An 18,770-nucleotide genomic window follows, 5' to 3' on the forward strand; every position below is an offset into this window, starting at 1 on the left:
CCCTGCGGGCGTGTGCACATGTGTGTGTGCGTCCCTACAGGCGTGTGCACGCATGTGTGCATCCCTGCGGGCATGTGCACGCATGTAGGAGCTCCATGTGTGTCCATACAGACGTGTGCACACGTGTAGGTGCCATGTCCAAGTGTGTGCACACGTGTGTGTGCGTCCCTGGAGGCATGTGCACACGTGTGTGTCCCTACAGGTGTGTGCACGCGTGTGTGTGTCCCTACAGGAGTGTGCACGTGTGTGTGCATCCCTAGGGGTGTGCGCACACGTGTAGGAGCTCCGTGTGTGTCCATACGGATGTATGCACACATGTAGGTGCCATGTCCAAGTGTGTGCACACGTGTGTGTGTCCCTGCGGGCGTGTGCACGCGTGTAGGAGTTCCGTGTGTGTCCATACAGATGTGTGCACACATGTAGGTGCCATGTCCAAGTGTGCACACGTGTGTGTGTCCCTGAGTGCGTGTGCACGCGTGTGTGCATCCCTACAGGCGTGTGCACACGTGTAGGAGCCGTGTCTGAGTCTGTACAGATGTGTGCACACGTGTGTGTCCCTACAGGTGTGTGCACGCGTGTGTGCGTCCCTACAGGCGTGTGCACGCGTGTGTGAGTCCCTATGGACGTGTGCACGCGTGTGTGTGTCCATACAAGTGTGTCCACACGTGTAGGTGCCGTGTCCGGACGCGTGCACACGTGTAGGAGCAGACGTGTGCACGCGTGTGCGAGTCCATACGGGCGTGTGCACACGCGTAGGTGGAGTGGGGGGCTCGGAGGGGGATTTGGGGGTCGCTTTGGGGGCTTTGAGGGTTATTTGGGGGTGCTGGGGGGTGGGGGGTCTAAGGAGGAGTGGGGGCTCGGAGGGGGATTTGGGGGCCGCTTTGGGGGCTCTGAGGGGGAGCCGGAGGGTTCTGAGGGGGCCTGGGGGTGATTTGGGGGTGCTGGGGGCAGGCTGGGGGTGCTGGGGAGGACGCGGGGCAGCCGGGGGGTCGGAGCGGGAGCTGAGGGCCCCGACGGGGGCTTGGGGGCGGCTGGGGGGGTCCGAGGGGTCCCGGGGACCTCTGGGGGCTCGGAGGGGGAGCTGGGGGGCAGCCTGGGGGCCCTGAGGGGGATTCGGGGCGATGTGGGGGGCTCTGGGGGGGGGGATTTGGGGGGTCTGAGGGGGGTCTGGGGGGGGGCTTGGGGGCTCCGAGGGGGAGTGGGGTCCAGTTTGGGGGTCCTGAGGGGGAGCCGGGGCAATTTGGGGGCTCGGAGGGGGGCCGGGGGTCCTGAGAGGGGTCCATGGCAGCCAGGGGGGTCGGGGGCGCTGTGGGGGCTCGGAGGGAGATTTTGGGGTGATTTGAGGCAGTTTGGGGGCTCAGAGGGAGCTGTTGGGGCAGTTTGGGGGCTCGGAGGGAGATTTTGGGGTGGTTTGAGGCACTTTGGGGGCTCAGAGGGAGATTTTGGGGTGATTTGGGGCTGGTTTAGGGGTTCAGAGGGAGATTTTGGGGTGGTTTGGGGGCTCAGAGGGAGATTTGGGGGGTTGAGGAGGTTTGGGGGCTCAGAGGGAGATTTTGGGGTTGTTTGAGGCTGTTTAGGGGCACAGAGGGAGATTTTGGGGTGGTTTGAGGCAATTGGGGGCTCTGAGGGAGATTTTGGGGTGGTTTGAGGCACTTTGAGGTCTCGGAGGGAGATTTTGGGGTAGTTTGAGGCGGTTTAGGGGCTATGAGGGATATTTTGGGGCAGTGTGGGGCTTTTTGGGGTCTCAAAGGGAGATTTTGGGGTGCCTTGGGGCCTCAGAGGGAGCTTTTGGGGCGGTTTGGGGCTTTTTGGGGTCTCGGAGGGAGCTTTTGGGGTGGTTTGGGGTCTCAGAGGGAGCTTTTGGGGTGTTTTGGGGCTTTTGGGGGTCTTGGAGGGAGCTTCTGGGGTGGTTTGGGGTCTCAGAGGGAGCTTTTGGGGTGGTTTGGGGCTTTTTGGGGTCTCGGAGGGAGCTTTTGGGGTGGTTTGGGGTCTCAGAGGGAGCTTTTGGGGCAGTTTGGGGCTTTTTGGGGTCTCGGAGGGAGCTTTTGGGGTGGTTTGGGGTCTCAGAGGGAGCTTTTGGGGCGGTTTGGGGCTTTTTGGGGTCTTCGGAAGGAGCTTTTGGGGTGGTTTGGGGTCTCAGAGGGAGCTTTTGGGGTGTTTTGGGGTTTTTGGGGGTCTTGGAAGGAGCTTTTGGGGTGGTTTGGGGTCTTCAGAGGGAGCTTTTGGGGTGGTTTGGGGCTTTTTGGGGTCTCGGAGGGAGCTTTTGGGGCAGTTTGGTGTCTCGGAGGGCGATTTTGGGGCAGTTTCGGGCCGGTTTGGGGGCGCTGAGGTGCCGCCGGGCGGGCCAGGCTCCCTGAGGAGAACCGGCCGGTGGGCGGGGCCAGCGCTCCGCGCGTCCTGATTGGCTGGGGCTCCCCTTCCCGCCCAAACCGCGCCTGGCCCCTTCCCGCCGCCAGCTCGAGGCGCCCGCCGCTCCCTACGTGCGTGCTCTCATTGGCTGGCGCCGCAGAGGCGGGAAGGGCTCAGCCAATGAGCGCGCGGCGCCGGCTCTGCCTGAGGCGGGCGAAGCCGTGAGGGAGCAGAAGGGGTGAGGGCGGTGGGCGGTGATGGATGGGGGGGGGCTCGCGGCCGGGGGGGGGGGCACCCATGGGAGATGAGGGCACCCTGAGGGGGACAAGGACACCCTAGGGGGACGGGGACACCCCGGAGGGGGCAGGGGAAGGGACAGAGCCCACCCCAGGGGCTGAGGCTGCCCTAAGGTGGGGTCAGGGCCTGCTCGGGGGTCGGGGCCTGCTCGGGGGGTCGGGGCCTGCTCTGAGGGGGTCGGGGCCTGCTCAAGGGGGGCAGGAATCGGGGCCTGGGTCTGTGAGAGGGCCTGGGGGGGGGTTGGGGGAGGGGGCATGGGGACCTCGCCCCTCTTCTCCCCTCACAGGAGCTGGGGTTGGCCTGGTTTGTCCCCTGGGGGGCTGGGGTGTCCCCCGTCACCTTGCAGCCCCGGTGCTGACAGGACCACGGTGATGGGGGCGAGGCCTGGGGGGCCCCGCAGGGTGCTCCCCAATGCCTGGGCATCCACCGAGGTCCTGCTTCCCTCCTGCTTCCCCCGGCCCCCCCCCCAGCCTGGCTTCCTGGCCTGGCTCGCCCTTTCCTGTCCCCCCCCCCCCTTGGCAGCGGAGCGAAGGGAAATCGCTGCTCAGTGACCCCGCCGGAGCCGCGCAGGAGGCAGCGAGACAAAGGGGGGCCACGGAGCCCTGCGCCGTGCCTCGGGGTGGGGGCTCGGAGCCCCCAGCGCGGCGCTGAGCCCGGGGACGGCCGTCGGTGGGACAGAGCTGCTGGGAGACTCGGTAACGGTCCCAGTTTGGGGGCTGAGGGGTCCCGGGACCGCTGCCCGGCGGTCTGGGAAGGGGGACCCCATGCCTCGTGTCCCCTCTGTGGGTGGGCGAGGGGTGGGGTGCGGCTCTGAGCTCCCCAGGGCAGGCTTCGGGGTCACCCCGGTAGGAAGGTGGCCCGCCACCGGCGTCAACCGGGGCGCAACGGGGCTGGGGGCCGCCTCCACCGCTGCGGTGGGGACACCCCGACCCCCTCCGCACCCCATCCCGGGGGAGCGACGGCGTTTGGGGCCGCAGAAGGCGCCGGCCGTGACGGTTGTCCGTCCGTCCGTCCGTCCCCCCACCCCCCAAGGTCCTCGCAGGGCCGCCGCCCGCTCGCCAGCGCCATGTTCCCGGAGGAGCGCAAGGAGGGCAGCCCCCGCTTCGGGAAGCTCCACTTCCCCGTCGGCCTCTGGATCAACTCCCCCCAAAAACACTTGGCCAAAATGAGCCGCCGCTGGCCCAGCGCCGGCTCCGTCAGGTGAGCCCCCGACCCCGCCACCCCCCCCCAAAAAAAAAACCCACCCCAAACCGTCTCTCCCCCCGCCCAGATCGACCTCGTCGGACAACGCCAGCCGCGGCAGCGAGACGGTGGAGCTGCGGCCCCCGGCAAGAGCAAGCCGGCGCGGCACAAGCGCCTCTCCAACCTCTTCCACCGCAGCGGCGGCGCCGGTGCCCGCGCCGCCGGGCGCCGGCGGGCGTTGGGCCAGCGAGAAGAAGCTGGCGGAGCTGGCGGACCCCCTCCCCGAGGAGCTGGCGGAGCTGGGCGGCCGGCCCCAGCTCCCCGGCATCCTGAAGATTTTCGGGGGGGCCATCTCGCGGGGGGCCAACTACAAGAGCGTCTTGGCCACGCCGCGTTCCACCGCCCGGCAGCTGGTGCGGGAGGCGTTGGAGCGCTACGGCCTGAGCCCGGAGGAAGGCGACTTCGTGCTGTGCGACGTGGTGGGGCGGGCGGCGGGGCCCGACGGCTCGTGGCAGGCCGAGCACCTGCGGCCCGTGGGCGACGCCGAGCGGCCCCTGGTGCTGCAGGACGTCTGGAAGCCCAAGGCCGGCTGCTCGCGGCGCTTCGAGATCCGCCGCCGCCGCGGCGTGGAGCGCGCCTGCGAGGCCGAGGACACCGAGACCGCCGGTCAGACACCCCCCCCGGGACCCCCCCCCGTGCCCTCAGTGCCCCCCAAGACCCTCCCTGTGTGCCCCCGAGGCCCCCCAAGACCCCTCAGTGCCCCCCAAGACCCCACCCTCTGCCCCCCGTGCTCTCAGTGCCCCCTGAGACCCCACCTCATACCCCCCAAGACACCCCCAGTGCCCCCCAGGACATCCCCCGTGGCCTCAGTGCCCCCGGAGACCCCCGCTGTGTGCCCCCGAGGCCCCTCAGTGCCCCCCAAGACCCCACCTCATGCCCCCTGAGACCCGCTCAATGCCCCCTCAGCCCCCCCGGGACCCCCGTGCCCCTCAGTGCCCCCCGAGACCCCACCTCGTGTCCCCCAGGACCTCCCCCGTGCCCTCAGTGCCCCCGGAGACCGCCCCTGTGTGCCCCCGAGGCCCCCCCAAGACCCCTCAGTGCCCCCCGAGACCCCACCTCGTGTCCCCCAGGACCCCCCCATGCCCTCAGTGCCCCCTGAGACCCCCTGTGTGCCCCCTGAGACCCGCTCAATGCCCCCCTCAGCCCCCCCCGGGACCCCCCCATGCCCTCAGTGCCCCCGGAGACCCTCCCTGTGTGCCCCCGAGGCCCCCCAAGACCCCTCAGTGCCCCCCGAGACCCCACCTCGTGTCCCCCAGGACCTCCCCCATGCCCTCAGTGCCCCCTGAGACCCTACCCTGTGCCCCCAAGGCCCCCCAAGACCCCTCAGTGCCCCCTGAGACCCGCTCCAATGCCCCCCAGCCCCCCGAGACCCTCCCCATGCCCTCAGTGCCCCCCAAGACCCCACCTCGTGTCCCCCGTGCTCTCAGTGCCCCCTGAGACCCCCCCCCATACTTCCTGAGACTCCCCCTGAGACCCCCCCCCCAGTGCCCCTCAAGACCTCCCCCGTGCCCCCTGGGACCCCCTCACGCCCTCAGTGTCCCCCGAGACCCCACCTCATGCCCCCTGAGACCCGCTCAATGCCCCCCCAGCCCCCCCCCCCGAGACCCCCCCCCCCGTGCCCTTGGTGCCCCCCAAGACCCCCCCAGTGCCCTCAGTGCCCCCCGAGACCCCACCTCGTGTACCCCAGGACCTCCCCGGGACCCCCTCAGTGCCCCCGGAGCCCCCACCCTGTGCCCCCCCGTGCCCTCAGTGCCCCCGAGACCCCACCCTGTGCCCCCCCGTGCCCTCAGTGCCCCCGGAGACCCCCCAGTGCCCTCAGTACCCCCGGAGACCCCCTGTGTGTGCCCCCGAGGCCCCCCGAGACCCCTCAGTGCCCCCTGAGACCTGCTCAATGCCCCCTCAGACCCCCCGGGACCCCCCGTGCCCCTCAGTGCCCCCCAAGACCCCACCTCATGCCCCCTGAGACCCGCTCAATGCCCCCCCAGCCCCCCCGAGACCCCCCCCATGCCCTCAGTGCCCCCCAAGACCCCACCTCGTGTCCCCCCAGGACCTCCCCCTGCCCTCAGTGCCTCCTGAGACCCCACCTCATACCCCCCAAGACCCCCCAGTGCCCCCTGGGGCCCCCCATTGCCCCCGAAGACCCCCCAGTGCCCTCAGTGCCCCTGGACACCCCTCCTCTGTGCCCCCGAGGCCCCCCCGAGACCCCTCAGTGCCCCCTGAGACCTGCTCAATGCCCCCGAGGCCCCCCTGAGGCCCCCCGAGACCCCTCAGTGCCCCCCAAGACCCCACCTCGTGTCCCCCAGGACCTCCCCCGTGCCCTCAGTGCCTCCTGAGACCCCACCTCATACCCCCCAAGACCCCCTCAGTGCCCCCTGGGGCCCCCCATTGCCCCCGAAGACCCCCCCAGTGCCCTCAGTGCCCCTGGACACCCCTCCTCTGTGCCCCCGAGGCCCCCCCGAGACCCCTCAGTGCCCCCTGAGACCTGCTCAATGCCCCCGAGGCCCCCCGAGGCCCCCCGAGACCCCTCAGTGCCCCCCAAGACCCCACCTCGTGTCCCCCAGGACCTCCCCCTGCCCTCAGTGCCCCCTGAGACCCTACCTCATACCCCCCAAGACCCCCCAGTGCCCCCTGGGCCCCCCCAGTGACCCCGGAGACCCCCCCCGTGTGCCCCCAAGACCCCTCAGTGCCCCCGAGACCCCACCTTATGCCCCCTGAGACCTCACCCATGCCCCCCAGTGCCCCACCGGGACCTCCCCGGTGCCCCCAGCACCCCTTGGACCCCCCCCCATGCGCCCCTGAGACCCCCCACCATGTCCTCAGTGCCCCCGAGACCCCCCTGTGCCCCCCCGTGCCCTCAGTGCCCCCTGAGACCCCCCCGTGTGCCTCCTGAGACCCCCGGGACCCTCCCCAATGCCCCCCAAGACCCCCCCATGGCCCCCGAGACCCCCTGAGACCCCCCCCGTGTGCCTCCTGAGACCCCCGGGATCCCCCAATGCCCCCCAAGACCCCCATGGCCCCCGAGACCCCCCTGAGACCCCCCCCATGTGCGTCTTGAGACCCCCAGGACCCCCCAATGCCCCCCAAGACCCCCCACGCCCCCAATGCCCCCTGAGGCCCCACCTTGTGCCCCAAGACCCCCCGCGACCCCCGAGACCCCCCTGAAACCCCCCAAGACCCCTCCTGTGCCCTCAGTGCCCCCGGGACCCCCAGTGCCCCCCAAGACCCCCAGGACCCCCCCAATGCCCCCCAAGACCCCCTCCTGTGCCCCCAGTGCCCCCCGAGCCTCCCCCCATACCCCCCAAGACCCCCGGGACCCCCCAATGCCCACCAAGACCCCCATGGCCCCCGAGACCCCCAGGACCCCCCCAAGACCCCCTCCTGTGCCCCCAGTGCCCCCGAGCCCCCCCATACCCCCCAAGACCCCCCAGGACCCCCCCAATGCCCCCCAGCCCTCCCCTGACCCCCCCGTCCCCCCAGGCCTCAACGCCCAGGCCCGGCGGCTGCAGAAGAGCCGCTCGCGGGCGGCCTCGGGGGGGGCCGGCGCCGCCCCCCAAAGAGCGCTCCGACAACCTCTCGCTGCGGCGCAGCATCAGCGACATGAACCTCAGCACCAAGCGGCGGCGGGAGCGCAAAACGGTGCTGAGCGTGGCGGGGGGGGAGGCCGGGACCCCCCGGCGCCCGACGAGGGCCCCCCGACCCCCCGGAGCCGAAAGCCCCCCCCAGCCCCCGAGGAAGCCGGGGAGGACCTGGAGCAGCTGGCGCAGTGCCTCATCCAGCCCCCCAGCACCACCCCTACTTCATCGTGCTGAGGGGGTACGGCAAGCAGGTACGCGGGGGGGGCGCACGGGGCGGGGGGGGCACTCAGGGTGGGGGACACTCGGGGGGGCGCTCCCTTCACCCCCCTTTTTGTCACGCCCCCCCCCAGGACTTTGTGCTCTACATGATGACCCATCCCCGGCACAACTTTGGGTGCCCCGAAAAACGGGGGGGGCCCCCGATAATAAAACAGGGGGCGGGGGGGGGCCACGTAGGTTGGGGGGGGCGCTCCCTTCACCCCCTTTTTATCCTGTCCCCCGTCCCCCCCCCCACCAGGACTTTGTGCTCTACGTGATGACCCATCCCCGGCACGTCTTCGGGTGCCCCCCCCAATAATAAAACGGGCTGGGGGGTCACACAGGGCCGGGGGTCACACAGGGCCGGGGGGTCACACAGGGTGGGGGGGCTCCCCCTTCACCCCCTTTTTATCCCGTTTCCCCCCCCCCCAAGACTTTGTGCTTTATGTGATGTCCCATCCCTGACACATCTTTGGGCACCCCAAAAAAGGAGGGGGGGCCCTGATAATAAAACGGGGGGGGCCACACAGGGCAGGGGGGCCACACAGGGCAGGGGGGCCACACAGGGCAGGGGGCCACAGAGGGCAGGGGGGGCCACACGGGTTGGGGGGGCGCTCACTTCACCCCCCGTTTTGTCCCCCCCCCCCAGGACTTCGTGCTCTACGTGATGACCCGCCCCCGGCACGTCTTCGGGCGCCCCGAGAAACGGGGGGCCCCCCCGACCCTAAAGCCGGGGGGGCCGCCGTGGACACCTTCCTCAACGCCCCCGACATCCTCCCCCGCCACTGCCTGGTGCGCGCCGCCGAGGGGGGGCGGCGGCGGCGGGGGGGGGGGGGGGCCCCCGGCGCCCTGCTGCGCCCCTTTCGGGGGCCCCCGTCACCCACAACGGCGCCCCCCTCTACCGCCAAGCCCCCCTCAGGCCCGGCGACCTCCTGGGGCTCGGCCGCCACTTCCTCCTCCTCTACAAAGACCCCCGTTCGCCCGGGGGGGGGCGAGGAGGCCCCCCGCCTTGGCTGCCCCCCCCCCGGGCCCCCCCCCCGGCTTTGGGGGGCACCCTGGGGTGCCCCGGCTGCGGCCGTTCGCCCCGGGAGCAGGAGGAGGCGCTGAGGGCTCGCCCGGAGCTGCGCTACCGGCCCCAGGACGAGGAGCTTTTGCTCAAGGAGATCGTGAGGATGCCCGAGGGGGGGGCGACGACGATGCCGGTGCCGCGGGGGGGGCCCGGCCGCCTTGGCCCCCGCCTTCCTGCTGGGGCTGTGCCTGGAGCACGCCGCCCGCGCGCTGCCCCCCGAGCGCTTCCCGGCGCTGCTGGGCCGCGTGGCGCTGCTGCTCAGGGAGACCGTCTGGGTGAGCCGGGGGGGGGGGGGGCCGGGGGGTATGGGGGGCACCTGGGGGGGGGGTACCTGGGGGGTGGGGGTACCTGGGGGCACCTGGGGGGTGGGGGCACCTGGGGGGTACCTGGGGGGTACCTGGGGGGGGTACCTGGGGGGTGGGGGGTACCTGGGGGGGTACCTGGGGGGGCACCTTGGGGGGGGGGAACCGGGGGGGCACCTGGGGGGGTACCTGGGGGGCAACTGGGGGGGGGGTACCTGGGGGGTATGGGGGAGTACCCTGGGGGGGGGCACCTTGGGGGGGGGGGGGGGGGGGGGGGCACCTGGGGGGTGGGGGTACCTGGGGGGGCACCTGGGGGGGTACCTGGGGGGGTATGGGGGGTACCTGGGGGGGCACCTGGGGGTGGGGGGCACCTGGGGGGCACCTGGGGAGGGTATCTGGGGGGGCACCTGGGGGTGGGGGGCACCTGGGAGGGTTGGGGTACCTGGGGAGGGTTACCTGGGGGGTACCTGTGGGGGTGGGGGTACCTGGGGGCACCTGGGGGGGTACCTGGGAGGGCACGTGGGAGTGGGGGGCACCTGGGGGGTATGGGGGTGGGGGTACCTGGGGGGCACCTGGGGGGAGGTACCTGGGGGCGGTATGGGGGGTGGGGGTACCTGGGGGGGTACCTGGGGTAGGTATGGGGGGGGTACCTGGGGGGCACATGGGGGTGGGGGGGCACCTGGGGGGGGCACCTGGGGGGTATGGGGGGGTGGGGGTACTTGGGGGGGCACCTGGGGGGGGGGGCACCTGGGGGGGGGGGGGCACCTGGGGGGGGGAGGGGCACCTGGGGGGGGAGGGGCACCTGGAGGGGTGTGGGGTGTGGGGGGGCTCGGGGTGTGTGGGGGCACCTGAAGGGTTGGGGGGGTTGGGGCACCTGGGGGGGATTGGGGCACCTGGGGGGTTGGGGTACCTGGGGGGAGGTACCTGGGGGGTGGGGGTAGGGGAAGGGGGAGGGGTTGGGGTACCTGGGGGGGGGGGGGGGGGGGGGCACCTGGGGGGGGCACCTGACAGGGGTGGGGGGGCGGGGGGGGGATTGGGGTATGGGGGGGTGAGGGGGGTGGGGAGGGGTTTAGGGTATGGGGAGGGGAGGGGGGGAGTTTGGGGTACTGGGCAGGGGTGTGGGGGGGTTGGGGTATGGGGTATGGGGGGGGTGGGGGGGGGTTGGGGTATGGGGGGTGGGGGGGGGTTGGGGTGCCCGTGGGACGGGGACGAGGAGGGTTTTGGGGTGCGGGCGGGGTGGGGACGGGGCCACCACGGGGTCCCTCCGCCCCCAGGAGAAGATCAAGGAGATCAGCGACCGGCAGCCGGAGAAGTGAGTGCCCCCCTCCCCCCCAGGTGACGGGGACCCCCCGGCTGTGTGGGGGCATCGCGGTGACCCCCCCCCCCGCAGCCAGCAGGATGCGGCCCCGGCGGCGCTGAGCATCGAGGAGGTGGCGGCCGAGCTGCGGCCGCTGCTGCTGTGGCTGGCCAACGCCATGGAGCTGCTCAACCTGGCGCAGGGCCACGTGCTGGAGCTGGAGCACGAGCTGGAGCTGGAAGGTGGGGGGGGGGCAAGGGGGGGCAAGGGGGGGCGTGGGGACACGGGGGGGGCGTGGGGACACGGGGACACGGGGGGTGTGGGGACACCGGGATGTGGGGGCAGGGGGATGGGGATGCGAGGGTGCTGGGACACGGGGACGTGGGGGGGACACGGGGGGGCATACGGACACGGGGGGGCACAGGGACATGGGGGGGCAGGGACATGGGGACATGGGGGACGTGGGGACACACGGGGGGCACGGGGACACCAGGATGTGGGGACAGGGGGACAGGGATGCGAGGGTGCTGGGACACGGGGACGTGGGGGGGGGGGGCATGGGGGGGACATGGGGGGGATGTGGGGACGTGGGGGGGCACAGGGACACGGGGGGGCACAGGGACATGGGGACACATGGGGGCTCGGGGACGTGGGGACACGGGGGGCACACGGGGGGCACGGGGACACGGGGGGGCACAGGGACATGGGGACACATGGGGGCTCTGGGACACGGGGACGTGGGGACACGGGGGGGGGGAACGCGGGGGGCACGGGGACACGGGGGGCATGTCCCCCACCCCCCAGCGCTGTCCCCAACCCCCCCCGTGCCCCCCCAGGCCCAGGCCAGGACCCGCAGCTGGCGGCCGAGCTGGAGGCGTGCGACGAGGCGCTGGGGGTGCTGGACGAGGTGATCATGTCCACCTTCCAGCAGTCCGTCTACTACCTCACCAAGGTGCGCCCCCCCTCACCCCGGGACCCCCCTCACCCCGGGACCCCCCAACGCCCCGGGACCCCCCTCACCCCGGGACCCTCCTCCTCACCCCCAGCACCCCCCTCCTCATTCCAGGACCCCCTACTCTGCCCCCAGAACCCCTCCTCCCCCCCGGACCCCCCTTCCCCCCCCAGGACCCCCTTCCTCACCCCGGGACCCCCTTCCCTACCCCCAGAACCCCCCCCATCACTCCCAGGGACCCCCCTTTCCCCTCCCAGGACCCCCCTTCCCCCCCAGAACCCCCTGTCCGCCCCCAGGACCCCCTTCCTTACCCTGGGACCCCCTTCCCCCCCCGAGGACCACCCTTCCCCCCCTAGAGCCCCTGTCTGCCCCCAGGGCCCCCTTCCCCCACCCCAGGACTCCCCCTTCCCCCCAGAACCCCCTGTCCCCCCCCCAGGACCCCCTTCTCACCTCTGGGACCCCCCTTCCCCCCAGTACCCCTTCCCCACCCTGGGACCCCCCCTCACTCCCAGGGACCCCCTCTCCCCCTGCTCCCCCAGAACCCCCTGTCCGTCCCCCAGGACCCCCCTTCCCCCAGGACCCCCTCCTCACCTCTGGGACCCCCTTCCCTCCCCCCAGAACCCCCCTCCTCACTCCCAGGGACCCCCCTTTCCCCCCAGCACCCCCTCCCCTCCCCCAGCACCCCCTTCCCCCCCTGAGCCCCCTGTCCGTCCCCCCAGAACCCCTTCCTCACCCTGGGACCCCTTCCCTCCTCAGGACCCCCTTCCCCCCCCGAGGACCACCCTTCCCCCCCAGAGCCCCCTGTCCGCCCCCAGGACCCCCTTCCTCACCCCAGGACCCCCCCAGAACCCCCTGTCCGCCCCCCCAGGACCCCCTCCTCACCTCTAGGACCCCCCTCACCCCTTTCCCCCAGACCCTGTACACGACCCTGCCCGCCCTGCTGGACAGCAACCCCTTCTCGGGCGGGGGGAGCCCAGCGCCGCGCAGGATCTGGCCGGCGCCCCCGAGGGGGTGCGGGGCACGCTGGCCGTCTTCCAGGCGGCGCTGGGGCTGACGCGGGCCTGCCAGCTGCACCCCGAGCTGGCCTCGCAGACCTTCGGCTACCTCTTCTTCTTCTCCAACGCCTCGCTCTTCAACACCCTCATGGAGAAAGGTGGGCCGGGGGGGCTTGGGGGGTATGGGGGCTTTTATGGGGTTTTGGGGCTGTAGAGGGGGCTTTTGGGGGTGTAGAGGGAGCTTTTGGGGGGGTAGAGGGGGATTTTAGGGGTGTAGAGGGGGGTCTGGGGGCTCGCAGACCTCGGGCTACCTCCTCCTCTTCTCCAACGCCTCGCTCCTCAACACCCTCATGGAGAAAGGTGGGCTGGGGGGGGGGATTTGGGGGGGGGTTGGGGGCTTTTATGGGGTTTCAGGGGTGTAGAGGGGGCTTTTGGGGGGTAGAGGGGGATTTTGGGGGTGTAGAGGGGGGTCTGGGGGCTCAGAGACCTCGGGCTACCTCCTCCTCTTCTCCAACGCCTCGCTCCTCAACACCCTCGTGGACAAGGGGGGCTGGGGGGGGGGTTGGGGGGGTTTAGGGGGTCTGGGGGCTTTTGGGGGGGTATGGGGGGTTTTGGGGGGGTATTGGGGCTTTTGGGGGGGGGTAGAGGGGGTACCTTGGGTGTAGAGGGGGGTATTGGGGTCTTTTAGGGGGCATAGAGGGGGCTTCTGGGGGGTGGGGGGGTATCGAGGGTGTTTAGGGGGGTATGGGGGCTTTTGGGGGGGCAGAAGGGGGAATTGGGGGCTTTGGGGGTGTGGGGGGCTTGGGGGGGCTTTTGGGGGGTCTGGGGGGTGGGGGGTATTGGGGTGTAGAGGGGGGTATTGGGGGCTTTTGGGGGGGTCTGGGGGGGGGGGTTGGGGGTGTAGGGGGGCATCCAGGTCCCTTTGGGGGGTCTGGGGGCTTTTGGGGTTTCTGGGGGTGGGGGGGGGGGGCATGAGGGGCGTAGGGGGGCTTTTGGGGGGGCGTGGGGGGGTATTGGGGGCGTGAGGGGGCTTTTGGGGGCGTGGGGGGGCCGTGGGGGCTTCTGGGGGGCCGTGAGGGGCGTCTGGGTCCCTCTGGGGCCGTTTTGGGGGGCTCAGGGGGCTTCGAGGGGGGGTTGGGGCCGTTTGGGGGGGGTTGAGGGGCCTTTGGGGTCCCAGTGATGATTCTGGGGACACTGGGATAATCTGGGGGGGGGGGCGGGGGGGATCCTTGGGGCAGTTCGGGGCCTCTCGGGGTCCCTGGGCCCCCTCAGGGTGTGCAGGACCCTCTCTGCCCCCTCTCAGGACCCCCCGGCCCCCCCCCCCCAGTCCCTCCCAGCACCCCCAGTTTCCTCCCATTGTCCCCAGCGGGCTCCGCAGGATGCGGCCGCTTCCTCCTTGGGGCAGGAAGGCCGGGGGGGCACGCAGCTCGGGGGGGGCACACAGCTCGGGGGGGGGGGCGATCCAGATCGGGGGGGGGGCAAACTAGATTCGGGAGGGGGGGGCACACAGTTCTGGGGGGGTCAAGCCAGGTTCAGGGGGGTAAACCAGATCTGGGGGGGGGTGCAAACAGCTCCGGGGGGTAAACCAGATCGGGGGGGGGGGGGCAAACAGCCCTGGGGGGGGCAAACCAGATCGGGGGGGCCACATAGCTCGGGGGGGGGGGGCAAACCAGCTTGGGGAGGGTAAACCAGACTGGGGGGGGGGGCAAGCTAGATCTGGGGGGTGCAACCAGCTCCAGGGGGGTTAACCAGATCCGGGGGGGGGGGGGGGGGCAAACAGCTCTGGGGGGGGCAAACCAGATCGGGGGGGGCCACACAGCTCGGGGGGGCAAACCAGCTCCGGGGGGGTAAACCAGACTGGGGGGGGGGGGGCAAATCAGATCTGGGAGGGGGCACACAGTTTTGGGGGGGCACACAGTTTTGGGGGGAGTGTAAACCAGATCCGGGGGGCCAAGTCAGATTCGGGGGGGGCACACAGTTTTGGGGGCCAAACCAGCCCCGGGGGGGCCAAGTCAGATTCGGGGGGGCACACAGTTTTGGGGGGCCAAACCAGCCCCGGGGGGGCCACACAAGCCGGGGGGGGGGCAAACCAGTCCCGGGGGGGGCAAACCGGATCCAGGGGGGCCGAACCAGATCGGGGGGGGGGCTACACAGCTTTGGGGGGCAAACCAGATCCGGGGGGGGGGGGGGGGGGCAAACCAGTACCGGGGGGGGCATACAGCTCGGGGGGGGGCACACAGTTTCGGGGGGGGGGCAAACCAGCCCCGGGGGGGGGGCAAACCAGCCCCGGGGGGGGCAGAGTTTCAGGGGGGCACACAGCTCTGGGGGGGCACAGTTTCGGGGGAGGGCACACAGCTCGGGGGGCCACAGTTTCGGGGGGGGGGGAACCAGCCCCGGGGGGGGCACATAGCTCTGGGGGGAGCACAGTTTCGGGGGGGGGGCACAGTTTCGGGGGGGGGGGTCAAACTAGCTCGGGAAGGGTAAACCAGATCGGAGGGGAGGGCAATCCAGATCGGGGGGGGGGGCGCACAGTTTCGGGGGGGCAAACCAGCCCCGGGGGTCCCCCACGTGCGGTGGGGGGGTCCCTAACCCGGTGCCCCCCCGCAGGCAGCGCGGGGCCCTTCTTCCAGTGGTCGCGGGCGGTGCGGGTGCGCACCAACCTGGACCTGGTGCTGGACTGGCTGCAGGGCGTGGGGCTGGCGGACATCGCCCACGACTTCTTCCGCAAGCTCTCGGCCACCGCCAACCTGCTCTGCACCCCCGCAGCTGCCTCAGCAAGGTGGGGGGGGCCGGGGGGGGGCGGGGGGGGCCGGGAAGGGGTTGGGGGCGGGTTGGGGGGGTTAAGGGGGGCGGGGGAGGGGTGTGGGAGGGGGTTTGGGGGGGTTAGAGAAGGGGGTTGGGGGGACAGGGAAGGGGTTTGGGGGGTATGGGGGTAAAATGGGGATGGGAGGGGTTTGGGGGGACATGGGGAGGGGTTTGGGGGGGGGGTTGGGGGGGTATGGGGACAGGGAAGGGGTTTGGGAGGGGGTTTGGGGGGTTAGAGAAGGGGGTTGGGGGGTCAGGGAAGGGGGTTGGGGGGGATTGGGGGGGACACGGGGACATGGGGAGGGGTTGGGGGAGGCATATGGGGACATAGGGAGGGGGGGTTGGGGGTCAGGGAAGGGGGTTGGGGGGGTTGGGGGGGACATGGGGACATGGGGAGAGGTTTGGGGGGGTTAGGGAAGGGGTTTGGGGGGTCAGGGGGGCAGGGGAGGGGGTTTGGGGGGATATGGGGATGGGAGGGGGTTTGGGGGGGTCAGGGGGACACGGGAAGGGGTTTGGGGAGGGTTTGGGGGGCAGGGGAGGGGGCTGGGGGGGCAGGGGACAGGGGCCAGGGGCCGGCACCTGGGGCCACCGCCCAGCCCCCAGCGGCTCGGGGCCGAGCCTCAGGCACCTGCGGCAGGGACCGGCCCCAGACGGGGGGGGCACCCCGTGACCCCCCCATCCCCACCCCGTGACCCCCCGACCCCCCCAAAGCCCCCATCCCCATCCCCTGACCCCCCTGACCCCCGGACGCCCCTCACCCCCCTGACCCCCCCTGACCCTTCCTGACTCCCATCCCCCCTTACCCCCCAACCCCCTTGACCCCCCCCCTGCCCCCCCGACCCCCCTGCCCCCCCGGCCCCCCCGCCCCCCGTGGCCCCCCCTGACCCCCTGCCCCCCCCGTGCCCCCCCCAGGCGACGTGGCAGCGGCTGCGGGCCGAGTTCCCGGCGCTGGCCCCGGCGCAGCTGCACCACATCCTGAGCCACTACCACCTGGGGCTGGGCCGCCCCTACCCCGACGCATGGAGCCCCCCCCCGAGGAGCGCGACCTCGTGGCCACCGGTGAGACCCCCGGGACCCCCCGGGACCCCTGACCCCCCCCAAGACCCCCAGCCCTGTCCCCTTCCCCAAGCCCCCGTCCCTTGCTCCTTGTCCCCACCTCTTGTCTCCCCCCCCGAGATCCCTGCCCCCCCCCCAAGACCCCTGACCCCCCTCGAGACCCCCTGACCCCCCCAGGACCCCTGACCCCCCCTCGAGACCCCCTGACCCCCCGGGACCCCTGACCCCCCCCCCCCACTTCCCCCATCCCTCCCCCAAGCCCCTTGTCCCCATCCCAGTCCCCCCCACCCCCACCCTATTGCCCCCCCGAGACCCCCGCCCCCCCCCCAAGACCCCCCCGGGACCCCTGGACCCCCCCCAAGTCCCCCATCCCTGCCCCATGCCCCCTGCCCCCCCCGAGACCCCCATCCCAGTCCCCACCCCAAGCCCCCAGCCCCTGCTCCTTGTCCCCCACCCTTTGCCCCTCCCCGAGACCCCCAGGCCCCCCAGGACCCCAGCCCCCTCCCCAAGACCCCCAGCCCTCCCCCCATCCCCCCCAAGACCTCTGCCCCCCCCCAACCCCATGTCCCCCCCCAAGCCCCCTGTCCCCCCTGAGCCACCCTGTCCCTCCCGGGGTCCCCCTCTGCCCCCCCCAACCCCCCACCCCCCTGTAACCCCCCCGTGCCCCCCCCCAGCCCCCTATCCGCCTCCCGTGCCCCCCCAGCCCCATGTCCCCCCCCAAGCCCCCTGTTCCCCCCCCCCCATTTCCCCCACCCCAACCCCCCTACCCCCCCAAGCCCCCCCATGACCCCCCCCCCCCCCCGTGCCCCCCCCACCCCCGTTAACCCCCCCCGTGCCCCCCCAGGCGCCATCTTTGAGAGCTTCTCGGAGCACCCCCCTGCTGCTGCCCGGGGGGGGTTCCCGGCTGCGGCGGGGGAGGCGCCGGGGGACGAGGGGCTGCTGGGGGCCCTGTGCCGCCTGCGCCGCTTCCTCGCCCGCCTCGAGCAGGGCGCCGCGCCCCAGGGCGAGGCCTGACGGGGGGGGGCGCCCAGGGACCCCCCCCCCGGGGTGATATGACCCCCCGGGGCGATAGGGACCCCCCCGGGGGGGCTGGGGGTCCATATGGGGCTGGGGAGCCCCTGGGGAGCTCACTATGGGTGCCTCTGGGGGACTGGAGCCCTTACTGGGGGGGACTGGGAGGGACTGGGAGGGACTGGGGACACTGGGGGGACTGGGGACCCCCTTAAGGGCACCCAGGGACCCCCCGGGGGTGATAAGACCCCCCCGGGGTGACATGGACCCCCCCGGGGCGATAGGGACCCCCAGGGGGGCTGGGGGTCCATATGGGGCTGGGGAACTCATGGGGAGCCCCCTGTGGGTGCCTCTGGGGGACTGGAGCCCTTACTGGGAGGGACTGGGGGGGACTGGGGACCCCCTAAGGGCACCCACGGACCCCCGGGGGTGATAAGACCCCCCCCGGGGTGACACGGACCCCCCGGGGGTGTGGGACCCCCATAGGGATTGGGGAGCCCCCTGTGGGTGCCTCTGGGGGACTGGAGCCCTTACTGGGAGGGACTGGGAGGGACTGGGGACCCTTGGGGGGGACTGGGGACCCCCACAGGCACCCAAGGGACCTGACAGGGACCGGAGCCCCCCCGGGGCCATCTCAGGACCCCCGAGGGACTGACGGCCACCCCCTGACCACGGCCACCCTGAGGACCCCCCAAAAAGGGGGCGACCCCCCCGAAAGGAGACCCCCCCCCGAAAAATGCCCCCCCCAAAATGGGACCTCCCCCCCCAATATGGGGGGTCCCCACCGCGCGTCCCCCCTTGTATCTGTTCCCCCCCCCAATAAACCCTGTTCCACACACGTGACCCGCTCCTTGCACACGCGTGTGCCCCCCGAGCCACGGAGGGCGGGGCCTCGGGGAGTGGGCGGGGCCTCGAGGGGGCGGGGCCTCGAGGGGGCGGGGTCACCGGGAGGGCACGCCCCCAGAGGGGGGCTGGGTACGGGGGGAGGGAGCCGGGGGCGGGGCTTGAGGGGATTCCCGGGGCGGGGCCTATGGGGACCCCTTGTGGGCGGGGCTTGGGAGACGGGGGCGGGGCTTGGTGGGCGTGGCAGGGGCGGGGCTTGCTCGTGGGCGGGGCTCTGACCCCCCTCTGCCCTCAGGTCCAGCTCCAGCCCCCCGGCCCCCCCCCCCCAGCGGAGCCAGGCGGAGCCGCAAAGCCCCCTGGGAGCCCCGGTATGCAAATGAGCCCGCCCCCCCAGCTGGGACCGGGGGGGGGCACCCCAGAAATATATGGGCGTAACCCTGCCCCCCCCCCCCCCCAGCCCCATCCCCGGGGGCCCACCCGACCCCCCAAGCCCCGTCGCAGGGGGCGGCAGTAATTGCCCCCCCGGGGTAGTTAGGGGGGGGGGGGACAATAAATGGCCTCGCTGCAGCCCCCACCTCTGCAGCTCCTCCAGCATGGGAGGGGGAGGAGGGAGGCAAGGCCACGCCCCCTTTAAGCCACGCCCCCTTTAAGCCACGCCCCCTTTAAGCCACGCCCTCGTTGACCACGCCCCCAACCTGGCCACGCCCCCCGGGCAATCC

At 72.3% G+C, this 18,770-nt stretch overlaps 2 protein-coding genes across 2 annotated transcripts in view; both read left to right on the forward strand.

The window, feature by feature from the left end:
• NDUFA3 (NADH:ubiquinone oxidoreductase subunit A3) overlaps positions 1-18,770 on the forward strand; it is a 95,389-nt gene that overhangs the window by 22,617 nt on the left and 54,002 nt on the right. The window lies entirely within an intron of this gene.
• On the forward strand, positions 2,881-17,211 carry LOC136789367 (ras-interacting protein 1-like). Its single transcript, XM_066989415.1, is given in 20 exon segments — positions 2,881-3,341; positions 3,679-3,846; positions 3,917-4,494; positions 5,010-5,080; positions 7,366-7,564; positions 7,624-7,671; positions 7,674-7,714; positions 8,371-8,418; positions 8,421-8,521; positions 8,557-8,914; positions 8,916-9,065; positions 10,367-10,404; positions 10,483-10,631; positions 11,226-11,341; positions 12,255-12,309; positions 12,312-12,494; positions 14,944-15,155; positions 16,054-16,174; positions 16,177-16,200; positions 17,042-17,211. Coding segments are annotated over 19 exon segments (2,796 nt in total). The 5' UTR covers positions 2,881-3,341; positions 3,679-3,712.

This window comes from Anser cygnoides, unplaced genomic scaffold (genome assembly GCF_040182565.1).
Source record: "Anser cygnoides isolate HZ-2024a breed goose unplaced genomic scaffold, Taihu_goose_T2T_genome scaffold_44_1, whole genome shotgun sequence".
Lineage (NCBI taxonomy): Eukaryota > Metazoa > Chordata > Aves > Anseriformes > Anatidae > Anser > Anser cygnoides.